This window comes from Capronia epimyces (genome assembly GCF_000585565.1).
Source record: "Capronia epimyces CBS 606.96 chromosome Unknown aczIQ-supercont1.9, whole genome shotgun sequence".
In the NCBI taxonomy this organism is placed as follows: Eukaryota; Fungi; Ascomycota; class Eurotiomycetes; order Chaetothyriales; family Herpotrichiellaceae; genus Capronia; species Capronia epimyces.
The window spans coordinates 690,387-706,608 of record NW_006912912.1 but is presented as its reverse complement, the minus strand read 5'-3'; the positions used below and the strand labels follow the sequence as shown (position 1 = coordinate 706,608).

The window sequence follows — 16,222 nt, the reverse complement described above, 5'->3', positions numbered from 1 at the left end:
TAGTAGTAGTAGTAGTAGTAGTAGTAGTAGTAGTAGTAGTAGTAGTAGTAGTAGTAGTAGTAGTAGTAGTAGTAGTAGTAGTAGTATGACTTGACGTCGGGTCTGGCCAATGAGATCTCAGGTGGTGTCAGGTGACCCTGCATTAAACCGGAATAATAATGAACATGAACATTCATGAATCTAGTCACAACTTCTAAGATCCTCTTTCATTCCCCGCGGCTCGCCCAGCATCATTGACGGCGCCATCCTCTTTCTCTCTCCGAAGTCGCTTCATTCTGGCACAGGCTTTAGTAAAGGTCAGCAACAGACTCTTCGCCGGGCAATACCGGCGGCTGTTCTCCCCGACCAGCCTCATACGTCTGAGCAGAGATTGCAAATCAAGTCTAGTCGTCTTCTGATAACGCAGATGCGCCTAGTCGACTAGCGACCACCTGTAGCCTTACCAGACGCCTCTCGCCTTCTCTCACCACTCGATCTACTACGATCACGATGGACGCAGACGGGTCATCGCCGTCGCAGCTCCTCCGCTCGGCTGAAACCCTGGCCGCCCTGGCCGGTCTCCATCGACGGGAGTCGCAGAATAGGAGCCAGTCGCCCGACAGCCTCGTGGAAGAGGAAGCATCAGGAAGCGACCAGCCAAAGCGCCCCAAACGCGCGCGTGCATGCGTGGCCTGCCGCAACATGAAAATTCGATGTCTCCCGGTCGAAGGCCAAGAGGCTTGCAGCAGCTGTGCCAAAGTCAACAGGCACTGTGTCATGCCCGGACCACCGCGGAAACGACAGAGAACGGTGCATAAAGTGGCCGAACTGGAGAAGAAAATCAACGCTCTGACAGAGGCCCTATTGAGCCGAGGCCAACAAGCCGATCTGCCTTCGATTCAGACGTCGCCTGAGAAGGACCCAGCCACCACGAGTGCCAGCTCGGATCTACCAAGGACAGAAGCTACCACTAACACTAGCTTGGACTACGACGCCCAGGTAATGGAGAAGGTACTACCGCAAAGCCCCGAATTCGAGAGACCATGCCCTGCCGACGACCTAGAGCCTCGTGTCGGGGAGCCCTATGTGGATGTGATCGACCAGGGCCTAGTGACCATGCAGTGTGCGACGGTAATTTTCAACTATTGGATGCAGAAGTATTCGAAAATCAGCCCAATTGTGGTCTTCCCTCCTGGCACAGAGGCACAGGTTGTCCGCACCCGACGTCCCATGACCTTCCTAGCGATCCTGTCCGTGGTCAGTCCATTGATCGAACCTTCTGTGCAGCCTGATTTGTCCGTCGAGCTCAATCGGCAACTCTCGGAAAGAGTCCTGTTTCACGGGGAGAGGTCGCTGGACCTCACCCAGGCACTGATGTTTCACTATCAGTATTACCTGCGACCTCGAGGTGCGAGAGATCTTGCTTTCAACCAATACATCCATTCCGCCATCGTCATGTGCCTAGATTTGGGCATCGGCAAGAGATCCAAAATCGACCAGACCCGGAGCCCGGCTGAAAGGACGGAACTGGCGCGAACATGGTTGGGTGCCTACACTTGCGCGATCGCGTAAGTTTACCTTGCTGTCTGTGGGTTGGCTTTGGAGTTTGCTGACGGTGAGATACATCAGTGTTTCGACCATTCTTCGTATTCCTCCATTCATCAAGTTTAACTCGCGCGTCGAAGAGTGCCTGGACATCCTGGCCAACAGCCCGTACGCCTTGCCGAGCGATAAATGGCTATGCGATCTCGTGCGTCTCTTTCATATTGCGGAAGAGGTGTCGGTCGTCTTCAACATGGACGATCCCGGAGCCGAGTTGAATTTCACGGAACCGAGGATACAGCATCAGCTCAAATATTTCCAACATCAGTTACGGCTGTGGGAAAACTCGGTGGGCACCGATGTGGATGTGGATCCGCGTGAGTCAATCCTTTCCTTCGATCCTCTCTGTCGCTCTCCCTTTGTCAAGGATCAGGCTGACGTACATTCAAGGACTGGTCCAGCATCATGCCGCTTGTATCAGCCTCTACACTCACGAGATAGCCCTTCATTACGATCACAACGTCGACGATTTCCGACCCGGAAGCCTATTTGCAGGCGATCGGCGAGGACCAGACAGCCTCACATCCAGCCACGTTCAAGCCCTGACCACTGTTTACGAAAGCTGTCATCAAGTGCTTGACGTCTGGCTGTCGCTGGAAATCCCTTATGCACGAGCCCTGCCCAACACGTACATTGTCTGGAACGCGTATGCCATGGTGGTCTTGATCAAGCTGCATTGGATCGTGCATGGATCGGAGTCGCAAATTGGAAACATCTTTCTCCCGGACCTCCGCACTGAATACTATCTAGATGCCATCATCCAGCAACTGGCCGAGATGTCGGCCCACGGCCACAGTCCTTTCGCAGAGGCGTTTGGATTCGTGTTCAAGAAGCTCAAGACCTGGTACCAGCATCGGGGAGGCCGGTTTGCGGATGAGCCGGCTGGAGGGGAGAATAGCCTTCGAAGCAATCGAGCGTCCAGTATCCTACAGAAGGATCCGTCGACCATCATCCGCACGGCCAGAGATGATTCCTACACCACGATGCCGGCCATCCTCCCGGGACAGTGGTCGGGCCCTGATAAGATGGGGTCCAATCTGAACGCGGCTTATGACGCGGCCAGTTACGGAAACACGAATTGGGACCAGTTCAACTTCAGCTCGGAAGAAATGGATCTGTTTGATGTGTACATGAATAACACTGGATGGATGGGGTATTTTCTTTAGGTTTAGGGTCATATTCTGGCACTCGGTCGGGCGTCTTATTGTGAGATATGTAAAATGGGTGGTCCTGGGACTGGTAACAATTCAGCGAACCTTTAACGCCTCAACATGCAACCAGATGAAACAAGACGATGCGCCGCGATGCCAGATTGAATTAGGGACGAAGCAGTACCAAACACGAAGAAGTACCAAACATGAAGAAGTACTAAACACGAAGAAGTACCGATGTGGTGACCGCTCAACTCAACTCCAGCCAATAATGCCTTCCCCCAGGACCTTTCTACGGCATCCATCAAAGACCGACACTGACACTGTCCTCCCGACGACGCCATCGCCTCCGACGCCAAGGTTCAGCCTCGTCTCAGCGTTGGACGAGGCAGCGACGGTGTCGACGAAGAACGAGTGCAAGACGGGATTGGATGAAGACCATGTCTCTTCCGACTCTGGCTCGGACTCTGAATCTGACGATGAATCAGAGCTGGCGGTAGATTTGGAGTCGGTGATCTTGTCACCGTCGAGTGATAACGGCTGTCCGAATTTGCTGCAGGCGGAATCCCATCAGCTCAGATGTTGCAGAAGTGAACTGAGGGCACTTACTGGATTCTGACGTGCAGAAGTCGATCGCCCACAGCACCACAATCACTCTTGTTCCTGTTCCCATTCCCATTGCCCTGCCATGGGCCATCACTCTCGCATTGCAGCGTTGAGGTCGTGCGTCCAGGTAGGCGGTTTGACAGCTTCAGTCTTCCGCGGAACATTGCATGCTGGTTCGGGTTCGGGTTCGGGTTTGGGTGGATGATGGCGATCAAGTCGCCTGACTCGCGGGCTGGAGGAAGATGAGAGTCACCGCACATGGTGAGGTTTGGCTGGCGCTACTCTTTCCGAAGGCGAAAGCAACCTCGAATCACCCACGTTATCGCCGAGAGCCAACAGAACGTATATCGGTTTTCAAGCTAAGCTGAGAGAGCTTGAACAGGCTACAGAAATTGCAGATAAGATGGATACATGCAGTGGTGTGTTGGATTGTATTTAGTTATGGGGTGGTGTTTGGTTGTGTGGTGTCAGTTAACGTTGGGTGATGGGTGGTGGTCAACAACGATGACTTTGGTTGACTTAAAGCCCTTTGGCTTTATATATGTCTTCCGCCCTTGATCTTATGTACAGTACCTTGTAATGTTAGCCCGAAATACTGTACAGGGGTATGGTATCAGATACCTAAGGTATGGGTACCTACATGTGAAGTACCTACCTATTGAAGGTGGATCACGATCGCCAGAGCAAGTATGTACCACGCACGTACTCGTACCCACGTATCCGTACTACCGGTTTGATACCTAATTAATAGTACCTAGGTAGGTTGGTAGCATCGAGCGAAGTGAGGACAACGAAGGACGAATACGGATACGGATACGGAATGGATCCTACAGTATGTGGAATTGAACACCTAGCGATGAGGGACTCGAGTGAGGACAAGCCTAGCGCTACGTAGGTAGGTATCAGTCACGGTGGTACCTATTATAGACGTCTCAGTTGCCTTTACGGAGTACTGTGCTCCGTACATATGTAGGTACCTAGGTATGGTCCTCAAACAACCATTACTATTGTAGTACTAACTAACTAACAACCCAAGGTAAGGTAAGGTAAGGTATCTACTGTACGAGTAAGATCTAAGATGAGATGATAACCTGCTCACTAATTTGCAATTTAGAACCCCGAACCCCATCAGCATTGAGCATTGAGCATGAGCAATACGCATACATTGAGCATGTTTAACACCCCCCGTGTCCGTATCCGTGCCCCCGTACCCATATCCGGAAATGGAAAAAAAGGAGGGGGAAGTGGGATTGGGGACGTCGTGGCGTGAGCAAGTTTTGAGCAAGTTTCAACAGTGAGACAGGAAACAAGACACACCAAACGAGACCAAGATCAAGATCAAAATTAGTTAGATAGATGGCATGGACATGCGGGATATCCGGGATATTACATATTACTGTCTGTGACCTATCCATCCGTACAGATACTAGGCACCTAGGTACCTGGGTGGGTGGGTAGGTAGGTGGGTAGGTAGGTAGGTAGGTACTTAGGTAGGTACTTGGGTCCTTAGTGGTGTTAGGTACTTACTGTAGGTAGGTAGGTACTTATGTAGGTACTTAGGTATACTGTACAGTGAGTGCACTCCGTACCATTCAATCCAAACCAACCTTGACCCAGGACCCAGGACCCAGGAATCAGAAAGCCCAGTTGTGAGTACAGTACCTAGGTAGGTGGGTAGTTGTACAGAGTAATGTATGTGTCGAATGGCCCTGCCCTTGACTATTGTGTACAAGTACTCCGTACATACTATATCCTAGATCTATGTCTACCTTAGTACCGCAGGACAGAATCGACAGAATCGTCAGATACTCTTTGACCAATTCATAATTGTTCTATAACCATTTGCACAGCGATCAGGGATGACAGATGACAGATGACATCTGTGCAGCTTAGGCCTATTTTGCCTGTACCCTTCCTGGTGTCTCTCAGCCAGGGCTAGGGCTTCTTTCGACTTTCTGGGAGGCAGCTGAATGAACAACATTCTCGACTTCTGGGAGGCAGCTGATGAGCAACATGGTAATGTCGTCTTTGAAACCCAACCATCTCACATATGCTAAGAGACCCGTAGGAGACATAGTATCGTATCGGTCTGTGACGTCGGATCAGTACTCTTCTTGGTCACTGTTGCCTGTACCGTGCTCCAGCTCCAGGCTCACTTGTCCAAAGACAAATATTGGCGCCAGGTCGAATCTTGTGATCGCTTCAAGTTCAAGCTGTGCATAGGAGACATTGCCTAATGCTATCCCAGGTTTTGAGGCTCAGGATCGTCTGGTCATATCCACATCATCCATACTCCACACGGATGCAAGTGTCCAAACAAGGCTCCCAGGCATGCCGCGTTCAAGGCTTTCCTTTCTGGACTCTGGTCGAACCAGGAACAGACACTATGAGACAACCACTCGCCGCATGCCATAATAGCACGGCCTGAGCCTTGGGCACCTCGCACACTTTGAACTCAACAAGCTCAACAAGTGCTTCATGGACGTGAGGTGAGATGGACAAAGACGGCCTCTAATCAGCTAACAACTGTCCCAATCAATTCGAATTCGGTGTGGTGTGTATGTCGGCCTCGGAAATAGGTAAAAACTGTCCCAACAATTCCGTGTGGTGTGTATGTCGGCCTGCCAGGCAGTATCCTCTCTCTTCACACTCCCTGTCCGTCTTCGCGACCCCACAGTTTCACAGTCCTGTCGTGACCGCTGCTGGCAATCCATTTCGCATCCTCGGTGATATCGACACTCAGGACGTTTCCGGAATGTCCACTCAGCTGTTTCGCCAGTGACCAATCATCCGCAGAATAAATGTTGACGTTCTTGTCAAATCCACCACTGACAAAGAAGGTGCCTGCTTTTCGTGGCTTGTGTGCTTGTCTCACACTGTCAGACTCGACCAGGGATGACACGTCGCCATCAACGCCTTTAAACCATCTCAGGTCTGAGACATTGCCGTTATGAGCACCAATCCCCCCGACACTCCGAACTTGTCGAATATCCCAGCATTTGACCCATCCATCCCCTGAACCGGAGAGGACTCGATACCCATCATTGCCCCAATCAAGAGAGAATATCTCGCGAATGTGACCGTCCAGGATCATGACGGTCCGGCCCGTCCTCAAATCCCAGATCCGCCCCATACTGTCAAATCCTCCACTCGCTAGAAGTGAGCCATCCGTGTTGAAGCTGACCGTAAATACTTGCCGCGAATGTCCTTCTTGTAAGAGCAATTCGGTGGTTGTCTCAACATCCCAGAGTCGCCATGTTGTGTCGAACGAGGCCGAAGCTAGGTACTTTCCAGCGGGATGAAACTCGACTCGACATATCCGGTCGGTGTGCCCCTGAAGAGTTGCAAGTGGTGTTTCCTTATTCAATGACCATAGATGGATCTCGGGGGCACCGCCTTGCCCTCCAGCCCCGCTGGCAAGGTTGACGGAATCTGGCGACACGGTCGAGGTTGGCGAAGTGGCTCCCGGATACCACGCCAGTCCTCCAACAATTCCGGTATGACCTCTGAGTGTGACTCTCTCGTCGAGATTGGGGACATCCAGCAGCTTGATCCCACCGCCCCAGTTACCAGCCGCAATGATCTCACCGTTGGGTGCGAAGCGAGTAATGCTGACCGGGCGTTCTCCGGCGATTTGGGTCCCGAATAGTTCGAAGCCTTGCAGCCTTTCTTTGATTTCCTTGCGGTGCTTGATGTGCGTTCGCAGTGGAATGCTGGAGTCTTCCTTTAGCCTCCTGATGCGAGCTCGGGCTTTTGGTAATGAGTATCTGGCAATGTCTCTTCTTGCCTCGAGGAGTTCGTGTACGCCTTCGGTATAGAACTCCTCCTCTTGATCTACCTCATCCTCTGCTTCTCGCATTTGCACGTCCGCAACAGCCCCATTCTGGCCTCCTGCTTCTTCCTTGTCCAACAGAAATTCGCGTAATCGGTCTCTTCTGTCGGCCGGCCCTTCTCCGAAAAGTGTGATGGGTTCTCCGAGCTCACGCAGACGTGCTCTCACTTTGGCATCGTCCGTCGGTACTGCGACTTGTGCGAGCTTTCGTTTCCGGTCGAATTGCGAGAGGATTGCAGAGGCTTTCTCGGGGGCGACACCGCCAGCGGAGGGCATTTCATAGTTCCGGTCGATAGCTGATGGATAGTTAGTGCAGAGTCAATCGAGAGCGCCGAGTTCTCTTACGGATGTTTGCCAAATCCACGCCCATCTCAACATCCTATTCCTCAGCCATTGCCGTCAGTGGTTTGTTTCTTCCCGACAGGCATAATCCATAGGAAGAGCCGGGCCTTGAAGCCAATTGTGAATACAGAGGCACATGAGGACGGGGCGGCAGAAGTAGCTTACCTGACGCTCCTCCTCTACATACGCCTGGCGGGCAGGGTGCATCATCGTGGCGGAGGCGGACGACCAACTTGGGGCCGCTTGATAGATCTATGGCACAGGATGCGACGCGGGTGTCGAATCGGTCTCAAGAGGCTAACTGGGCATTCCAGGGTATTGCTATGGCGTCGTCCGTCGTGTTATCGTAGATCTTTGGCCTGAGTACCAGTCACCTACCAGTATTGGTCCTGAGGCTTAAATAAATTTAATAGCAGTGCCAAGGCTGGAGACTCCGCGCCTCGTCATTTGTTGTAGGGGCTTGGGCTTCGACGATCCGAGAACTGCAAACTGCAACATTCAACCGCATCACAGCATTCCAACTGTCAATTGTACATTAACCTCATGCTGCTCCTCTCAACACGCCTGATATGTCTTAATTAGTCTACTCTTCTCTTTGAACGCGCCAATGCCGCCGACGGCCTCGATCTCTCCTCGACATCCTCCACCTTCCAGGTCGCTCTTGTCGTAGACTCGTGATCACTTCCAGTCGCTACACCTGCTCAGTGGCAGTCGTGTCTTCACCATGGCCGGGGTCAGTGCTTCGGCTGCGGGGATGATATCGCAGCTAGATGCGGCGCGTAAACTCGCGCTCGCCGATCCTCAAGTATACAATCAAGTTCTTCCTGGAATCTTACCCATCATCGGCCCAACCGCCCATGTCGACGTCCGAAGATGGGGCGCAGATTTCCTCGCCGAAGCGTTTGCAAGCCCATCTCTCTCGAATTCGCAAAAGGAACAACTGTCGCCGGAGGTAACACCCACCCTTCGAGCCATGCTGGAGGGGCCAGGTGAAGACCCTGAGGTGGTAAAGAGTGTGGTTCAAGCGGCAGCTAGTTTATACCCCTTCGTGTTCCGAAGAATGTACGTGATATCTGTACCTGGCCGCGCAGGCGAGGGTTTCAAGAATATCCTAGACCTCTAACATTGCCGTCTAGAATCTCGCATCCGAATGAGGCCGCGCTGTGGCAGGACATGACTAGCATCAAGCTGAACATTTTGCAGCGGATGGACTCTTTCCCTGTCGCAATCAGAATATGTTGCATCAAATTTGCCCAGAAAGTCGTCCAAGTAGAAACACCCGGCCTGATCGCAGACCCTCGGGTAAGTCGAGTTTGTTCCACCACTCGTCCACCTATACTGACTTGAGTCAGCGTCCGGAACAAAATGAAACCTCTATCGCCCTTGTTCCACGGAACCATCCTTTGTTGCAGTTGCCCAACCTCGAGGCTGAAGCATCTGGTCTGTTGGACAGACTCTTGAGCGTGTTTCAAGAGAGTTCAATGTACGTGGTGATTGACTGCTTGTTCGACCAAAGCTGACGAGACCAGCGATCCTATTCTAGTCGATGCCACAATCAACTGCCTGGCTGTCCTCATTCGAAGTCGACCTGCGATATCCACCAAGATCGTCTCGGCCGTCCTGAACTTCAACCCATTCAAACAAGCCAATTCCCCAATGACCCCGAGACTCAAGGTGATTGTAAGGTCAATGGAGAGGACTACTAGAGCTTTGTTACGATGGGTTCTTCGGTCTGTACCGAACCCCCCGCTCGACCAGAAGATCCAGGCATACCTCATGAGATTACAGCAATCGCGGGCGGCAATACTCTCTGACACGACTGCTCAGAAGCGCCCTGCAGAACCTACTGATGGGCTGGATGATGCAAAAAGGCAAAGGCTTTCAGGACCACGCAAGTTTCCTGCTATGCCACCGCCTCCGAATTCTATCGCACAGCTCTTCACGCTCACGGAAGATCCCGCTGTACAGCAATTTGACGTCAGTCTTCTTCCAGGCGACCTTGTCAGCACCGTCACAGCTGTCTTCTTGCAGCACCTTGACTCTGGTGTCTTGGACGAAGCCGTCAATGCCATCCGAGCGAGGTACAGCCATCTACAAAAGGTCAGTCGGCCGACACCGGTGCCTGATGTGCCTATGGCTGGGCCAACAGGAATTGACGACGACGATGACTACGATCCCGAGTTTCTCACTAGTGGAGAGCCTATTGTCCAGGCCACTACGGAAAAGGCGCTTGAAGAACTTGCCCAACCGGCTATCGAGTTGGGCCCATTTGAACTGCCTAAACCTCCCCCGCTGACGGGCTCGGAAGTTGCTGTGTTGTCCGACCAGACAGTTGGCCATGTTTTCCAATTGGTTGGGTCTCTTGAGGCCGCCGGGCAAACACACGCAAAGCAGAAACTGGGTCTAAACCGTCTTGCTGCAAGTACCAACGATCGCGACTCTTGGGTGACCATTCTCATGCGTTTGGCGACTCGAGCACCAGCGAGACTGGACGATGTCGCAACCGCATTGACTGGAGATGCGGATCCCAATCAACCGGTCAAGTCGGAAGACAGCGAGGAACGTAATGTTGCCAACCGGATAAGGCAGACCCTCTTCATGTATATTCTGGACGATTTCCGACCGCGCCTGAATATCGCTATTTCCTGGCTTACCGAGGAGTGGTATGCGGATAAGCTGATGGCGAAGACACATCCAGAGTTGGACCATCTACCCAACTACTCACGATGGGTGCACCGACTGATTGATCGTCTACTGCCCTATCTCGACGCCAGGGACAAGAACCTCCTAATTCGGTTCTTGTCGGAAATTCCATCTATAAATCGCGACATCCTGGACAGAGTCAAGACTTTGGCGAAAGATCCGGAGAGAATTAGCATGTGTATCCTGTCAATGCAGTATCTGTTGATGATGCGTCCGCCGGTGCGGGATACAGTGTTGGATGCGATCGAATCCATCTGGCACGATGGGGATGCGCAGGCAAAGAACGCAACGGCCAAGGTGCTCGCCAAGTGGAGGCCGGGCTTCTTGGAACAAGCCGGGCAGCCCAAAAGGGAGGCGGACGTGAAGGAAGAGACAACAATAAACGGACTGAAAAGTCCCTCCGCGTCGAGAGCAGACACAGGCGATCCTCGGAAGCGGAAGGCGAAGGTGGCGGTGGTTGCAGGCGATGGTTGACGAAATGGACACCATCCCAGGAGCCATGTACTGTATCATTACATTCAAGACCTGCGACATGATACCTATCCAGCAGTGTCTTGCCGCCGAGTTTAGTACTACAATCTAGGGGTTTCTCGACGAATCAGATTTTTTCAATCCCGAATTTTGACCGTCACTCTCTTGGACCACCTAAATTCAGTTCTTCTCCCATCGTTCTCAATCACGGCATGCGTGACACGACTGTACAACTTGCCGTCTCTCGTCATGTGCCATCTGCCTCAGCACCGACTGCTGACACGAATTGGACTTCCGTATCTGACTAACTCCTCGTTAGAGCCTCAGGCGGGACGAGCCGGTTCCCCATAGGCTGAATCATCCACCTGCATACAAATGTAAGGCTGATTAACAAAAGGGGCAATGGCACCAGCCAGCGATAAGCCGGTGGTCGTGTGAAAAGAGACGGTACATGTCTCAAGGTCTGGTTCTCTTCCCTCTTCCCTTGTCTCCTGGCTTCGTCTTGTTCTTTTTGCCCCCCTATCCAGGACATCTGAACACCGGCATCATGGCCGCCATCAAGCGTCTGCTGAAGAAACTGGAGGTGCCGTGCGAAGGGGGGACGATGCCGAATCGCTGGATCAACAATGACATCAAGCCGATTGAGGCGGGCCGGCGGACATGGGGGTTCTGGACGTTCCACAATCTGTGTAAGTGTGCGGCGGTGCCAGCTGCATTTGTTTGTCTGTCATATCCCTAGGGCCTGCTGCATTTGTCTGTCTGTCATATCCCCAGGGACCTGGACGTGCGCGAGACTGATTGCTTTGTGCTTGGGGGCGCAGGGGTGCTGACCAACACGAACATCTCGACCTACATGACGGGGAGCTCGCTGATCGCGCTGGGACTGAGATGGTGGCAGGCCATGATTGTGATTGTGGTGGGCGCCATCCTGTCGACGGGGTTTGTGGTGCTGAACTCGATGCCGGGCGCCTACTACCACCTGGGCTTCCCGATCGCGAACCGGTACGTGTGGGGCATGTACGGCAGCTCGTTCGTGGTGTACAACCGCATCCTGCTGTCGCTGGTGTGGTACGCGGTGCAGGCGTGGATCGGCGGGCAGTGCGTCTACGTGTGTCTGGAATCCATCTGGCCCGACCTCGAGGCGCGCATCCCCAACCACCTGCACGCGACCGGGCTGACGTCGGCGACGTTCCTGACCTACGTGCTCTTCTGCCTGATGTCGCTGCCGCTGATATGGGTGCGGCCGCACAAGCTGAAACGATTCCTGGTGGCCGGCGTGGCGTCCATCTTCGTCTTCGAGCTGGTGCTCCTGATCTGGGCGCTGGCCACGATGGACGGGTTCGGGGACACCATATCCTCCTCTTCTTCGTCTTCCTCCTCGTCTTCCTCCTCGTCTTCCTCCTCGTCTTCCTCGTCTTCCTCCTCTGGGCACGCCCGCTCCGTCGGCTGGAGCATGGTGTTCGGCATCATCAGCGTCATCGGCAGCATCGCCGCCGGCATCCTCAACCAGAGCGACTATACGCGATTTGCGCGGCGGCCGCGCCACGCCATCTACGGCCAGCTCGCCAGCGTGGCCACCTACTCGATCCTCAGCTCCGTCGTCGGCATCCTCGTCACCGCGGCCACGCAGCGGCGCTACGGCCGGCCGATCTGGAGTCTGCCGGAACTGCTGATGGCCATCATGCACGCCGGCCACGGCCATGGACGCTCTCGCGCCGCCGGCTTCTTCGCCGGCGCCGCCCTGGTCGTCTCCCAGTGGGGGATCAATATCCCCGGCAACGCCTTGTCCGGCGGCTTCGACTTGGCCACCACCTTTCCCGCCTACATCAACATCCGCCGCGGCGCCTACATGACCGCCCTGCTGTCCATGGTCGTCAACCCGTGGCAGTTGCTGGCCACGGCTTCCATCTTCCTCGCCGTCTTGTCGAGTTACTCCGTCTTCCTCGGCCCCATGATCGGCCTGATGATTGCTTCCTACTACCTGGTCCATCGATGCAAGATCAACGTCGACCATCTGTATCGCGGTGACCGCTCCAGTATCTATTGGTTCACTGGCGGTGTTAATTGGCGAGCGCCAGTCGCGGTACGCTCGATTCTATTTCTTTTCGGTTCTGTCTCCGTCTCCGTCTCGAAACTGTAACTGTCGTGGTTTGCTGTCTGATTCCGTGTTCGAACAATCATTTGTCTTGTCTTTGTCATCGTCACCGTCATCGGCATCGCGGCTCTTGTCCCTCCCTCCTCCCTCTCTCAACCCCAGCCTCGTGTTTCCCATCAGATCCATCAACCCCACGTGCTTAAAAAGAGTCTATAGTATTCTTGTTTTCCTCCCTTTCCCTTTCCCTTTCCCTTTCTCATTCCCTCCTTATCCCTTTTCTGATCCTCAACTAATTCACCCCAATCATCCAGTGGTCATGTGGCGTGTTTCCCTCCATGCCGGGCTTCGTCGCCGCCGTCTCGCCGTCCATCACCGTCTCTGTCAGCTGGACGCGCCTCTACGACCTCAGTTTCCTGGTCGGGCTTTCCATCGCCGCCGTCGTCTTGGTCGTCTTGCATCATTTCTTCCCTGCCCCGAGCGTCCGGGATTTCGTCCTCAACTCCGGCCCGGCCGCGCAGGTCATGATGGGCGCTCAGGCCGAATGGGATGGGCGTGTCGTGGAGACAGTGACAGGGATAGGGTCGGATCGGGTCTTGCCGAATAGAGACAAGGATGTCGAGGATCTGGCGCAGTGTCCTAAAGATATTTAAGGGTTAGTATATCTAAAGATATTTAAGGGTTAGTATGTCTAAAGATATTTAAGTGGTCTATATGTCTAGAGATATTCAAGTGGTCAGTATGTCTAAGATATTTAAGTGCTCAGTATATCTGTACCTGTCCCTGTCCCTAAGGATGGGATGGAATGGGTTGGTTGGCTTGTGGGAGTGGGATTGGCTGGCTTGTAAACTGTCATTGATTGTTGGAATGAACGAGAGATGGGTTCAAATCTAATGCGTGTATGAATGAATGGAACGAACGAAGATATGTCTAGGTCGTTATATAGGGGGGAGTTGCTGTATAACTAGTTGTACGCGTAGAATGAATGATGAAGAGAATCGACTTATTGAGACCAGCCTTAATAACATTCTACACCGTATCTAGCCTTCTAAGGAAGATCTTGGAGGGTCGAGTGGCTCAAGTAGACTGAACGTGATCTATATTCATGACACAGCTCTAATCACCACGTATCGTCTATTTCTAGTCTATATCCTCCGAGGTCGTCAATATCCTCTCTAGATCGTCTGTGTCTTCCACATGCCCTTACCAGACTTTCACAAACTCCCAGAATAGATTTGGTTGAGATCGAGCTATCCTACGCCATCCACGCAGCCTGACTATTCTGCCGCACCCTGTGGTGCTAGCCCACAAACCACATTCGCCAAAAAGACCAAAAACTTTTTCCTACAAACTCCCCTGGGGGAGGTTGTAGGGAAGTGAACCCAGAACTTTTTTTCTTGTTCAGGTCTTTCGGACATGTCGTAGTGATCCACCTTTTTTAAATGAGACTCTTTCTAAACGCTTGTGCGTACCACCCGGTGTTGTCTCTTAACCATTGCGTCAACGGAAGGAAGGAGGAGTTGTTGGATTGTGGGAGAAAAGACCGGCAATTGATAATATATCGAGTGATTTTCCAGACCGTGTGTTGGGATTCGAGATCACATGAGACGTCGTATACGGGTACCGGCAATATTTGCTGGTGAGTAGAAGGAGCAAGGAGAACCTTCGAGCTCTTGGTCCCAGACGTAGTGCAGTGATGGGTGCTTGTAAGCCCAATTCTATTCTTCTTTCAGACAATACACATAGCTCAAGGAGCCGTTTTCTTTTGCTTTTGCTTTTTCTAGTCAATAGGTGTATCGGAAATTCGGAACTCCTTCAATGACATGCTCTCCCCGTTTAGCCCTGCGATTCATGATCCAGAACCAGACCGTACAGGCGGCAACCAAGACTATCATCAGGATATGGCTTCCAATACTCACCCAGATCGCGGTCAAATACCGTGGAGCTTCTGGTTGACGGACAATATAGCTACCGGCTATGCCGCCCAAGCCATTACAAGCCGAGACGGCGGCTGCCACAGTGGCGCGCTTCCATTGTCCCACCACGTTGTTGGCCTGGTACGCGTTGAGAGCGGCCCAATTGGACACATAGGCTCCAGTGGCCAGAAAGGTTCCAATGTATCTTACAGTTACTTGGCTCGGAAAGCCCAGCATGCAGAACCCGGCGATCAGGCTAATGGCGTTGAAGATGATGATGGGTGCCCGGATGCGGTATCTGTCCCCAATGAACGAAGATAGTATAGCTGGAATGACGGCGTAATAGTACGGCGGAGACGACAGTATTATAGCTTGGTTGGAGTCGAATCCCATTCCGCCCTGTAGGATAATCGGCAGGAAGTATGACAGCGCGGTCGACACGAGGTTGAGCAGGAAGAACAGCACGCTAAACACGTACAGCTTCGGGTCGAGGAAATGAACCAAGACGGCGGACAGGCTGAACGGTTCAGGTTTTGCCGCATCACTTCGGTCGTCGTGGATGCGCGACAAGGCCAGGCTTTTCTCATCTTCCGAGAGGAACCAGAGGGAATTCTCGCAGCGATCGGGGAAGTCGACCATCCAAACGTAAGTGACGATGCCTACGCAGACAGTGATGGCGCCTTGAACGAGATACATGTACTGCCAGCCTCGCAGACCGTGACGGTGGTCGAGGTGGTTCAGACCGTAGTTGACGATTGAGCCCGTGGCAAGAATCACGACCTGGCCAGACTGCAGCAATGCAAACCTGAGCTGCTGCTCCTTCCGCGTGTACCATGCTGATATCAAGTAAGTCAGGCCAGGGTAGATGCCAGACATGGATATGCCCAGCAGCACTCTCAGGGCAATCATCTGTCTCCAGCTGCTGATGGCGGCCGTGCACATGGTGATCAGGCCAAAGGTGCAAGTGACGGTGGAAAAGAAGAGCCTAGGCCCGACGAGCCGCATGAGGACCGTGGCTGGGAGCTGAAAACACACCGATGCCACGGTGAAGATGAAGATGGAGACCGAGTAGCGGTCTCCCGTGAGATGCAAGTCCGACAGCATGCTGGTCACCGACGCCGAGGAGATGATCCCGCTGTCGAGCAGATTCAGGCTGCACAAAATGCCCGCGATGGTGCATAGGCGGAGATCGACTTTGCGACGGAGGCGCAACTCGGCGTCGGCTTGGACTTGCGTCTGCGTCTGCGTCTGCGTAGGGGCATGTTGGTTGGAATTGTGTGTGGCCTGGACGGACTCGGAGAGGGCTGAGGCAGTGTCCGACGCCGTGTGGGTGGCGCGGATGTCGCTCTTTGGGGACATGGCTGCCAGTCGGGCAGGTGGCCAGAGTCTTGCTAGCAGCAGGTCATGCCTCAGTGATCAGGGGTGTGGGTGTCTTTCTGCTGGTGAGACTCAGGCCACTTGCACGGGCAGGGCGGCAAACACCAGAGGAAGAGTCATGGCCAGCATCTAGAAAAGATTCTAAGTAATA

At 53.2% G+C, this 16,222-nt stretch overlaps 6 protein-coding genes across 6 annotated transcripts; 3 read left to right on the top strand and 3 right to left on the bottom strand.

Moving 5' to 3' along the window:
- Positions 1–489: 489 nt before the first annotated feature.
- Positions 490–2,747, top strand: A1O3_09248 (uncharacterized protein; the record flags this gene model as incomplete). Its single annotated transcript, XM_007739342.1, has 3 exons — positions 490–1,547; positions 1,609–1,898; positions 1,972–2,747. The coding sequence occupies 3 exons, from the start codon at positions 490–492 to the stop codon at positions 2,745–2,747; spliced, it is 2,124 nt and encodes a 707-aa protein (XP_007737532.1).
- Positions 2,748–2,987: 240 nt separating this feature from the next.
- On the bottom strand, positions 2,988–3,598 carry A1O3_09247 (uncharacterized protein; the record flags this gene model as incomplete). The annotated part of the gene is made up of 2 exons (XM_007739341.1): positions 2,988–3,285; positions 3,342–3,598. The coding sequence occupies 2 exons, from the start codon at positions 3,596–3,598 to the stop codon at positions 2,988–2,990; spliced, it is 555 nt and encodes a 184-aa protein (XP_007737531.1).
- A 2,384-nt stretch (positions 3,599–5,982) lies between these two features.
- A1O3_09246 (serine/threonine-protein kinase PRP4) lies at positions 5,983–7,540 on the bottom strand (the record flags this gene model as incomplete). The annotated part of the gene is made up of 2 exons (XM_007739340.1): positions 5,983–7,466; positions 7,516–7,540. The coding sequence occupies 2 exons, from the start codon at positions 7,538–7,540 to the stop codon at positions 5,983–5,985; spliced, it is 1,509 nt and encodes a 502-aa protein (XP_007737530.1).
- A 696-nt stretch (positions 7,541–8,236) lies between these two features.
- A1O3_09245 (uncharacterized protein) lies at positions 8,237–10,689 on the top strand (the record flags this gene model as incomplete). The annotated part of the gene is made up of 4 exons (XM_007739339.1): positions 8,237–8,574; positions 8,649–8,814; positions 8,865–8,995; positions 9,042–10,689. The coding sequence occupies 4 exons, from the start codon at positions 8,237–8,239 to the stop codon at positions 10,687–10,689; spliced, it is 2,283 nt and encodes a 760-aa protein (XP_007737529.1).
- Positions 10,690–11,233: 544 nt separating this feature from the next.
- A1O3_09244 (uncharacterized protein) lies at positions 11,234–13,431 on the top strand (the record flags this gene model as incomplete). Its single annotated transcript, XM_007739338.1, has 3 exons — positions 11,234–11,375; positions 11,508–12,769; positions 13,093–13,431. The coding sequence occupies 3 exons, from the start codon at positions 11,234–11,236 to the stop codon at positions 13,429–13,431; spliced, it is 1,743 nt and encodes a 580-aa protein (XP_007737528.1).
- A 1,131-nt stretch (positions 13,432–14,562) lies between these two features.
- Positions 14,563–16,053, bottom strand: A1O3_09243 (uncharacterized protein; the record flags this gene model as incomplete). The annotated part of the gene is made up of 1 exon (XM_007739337.1): positions 14,563–16,053. One exon carries the CDS (start codon positions 16,051–16,053, stop codon positions 14,563–14,565), a length of 1,491 nt encoding a protein of 496 aa, XP_007737527.1.
- Positions 16,054–16,222: the final 169 nt, after the last annotated feature.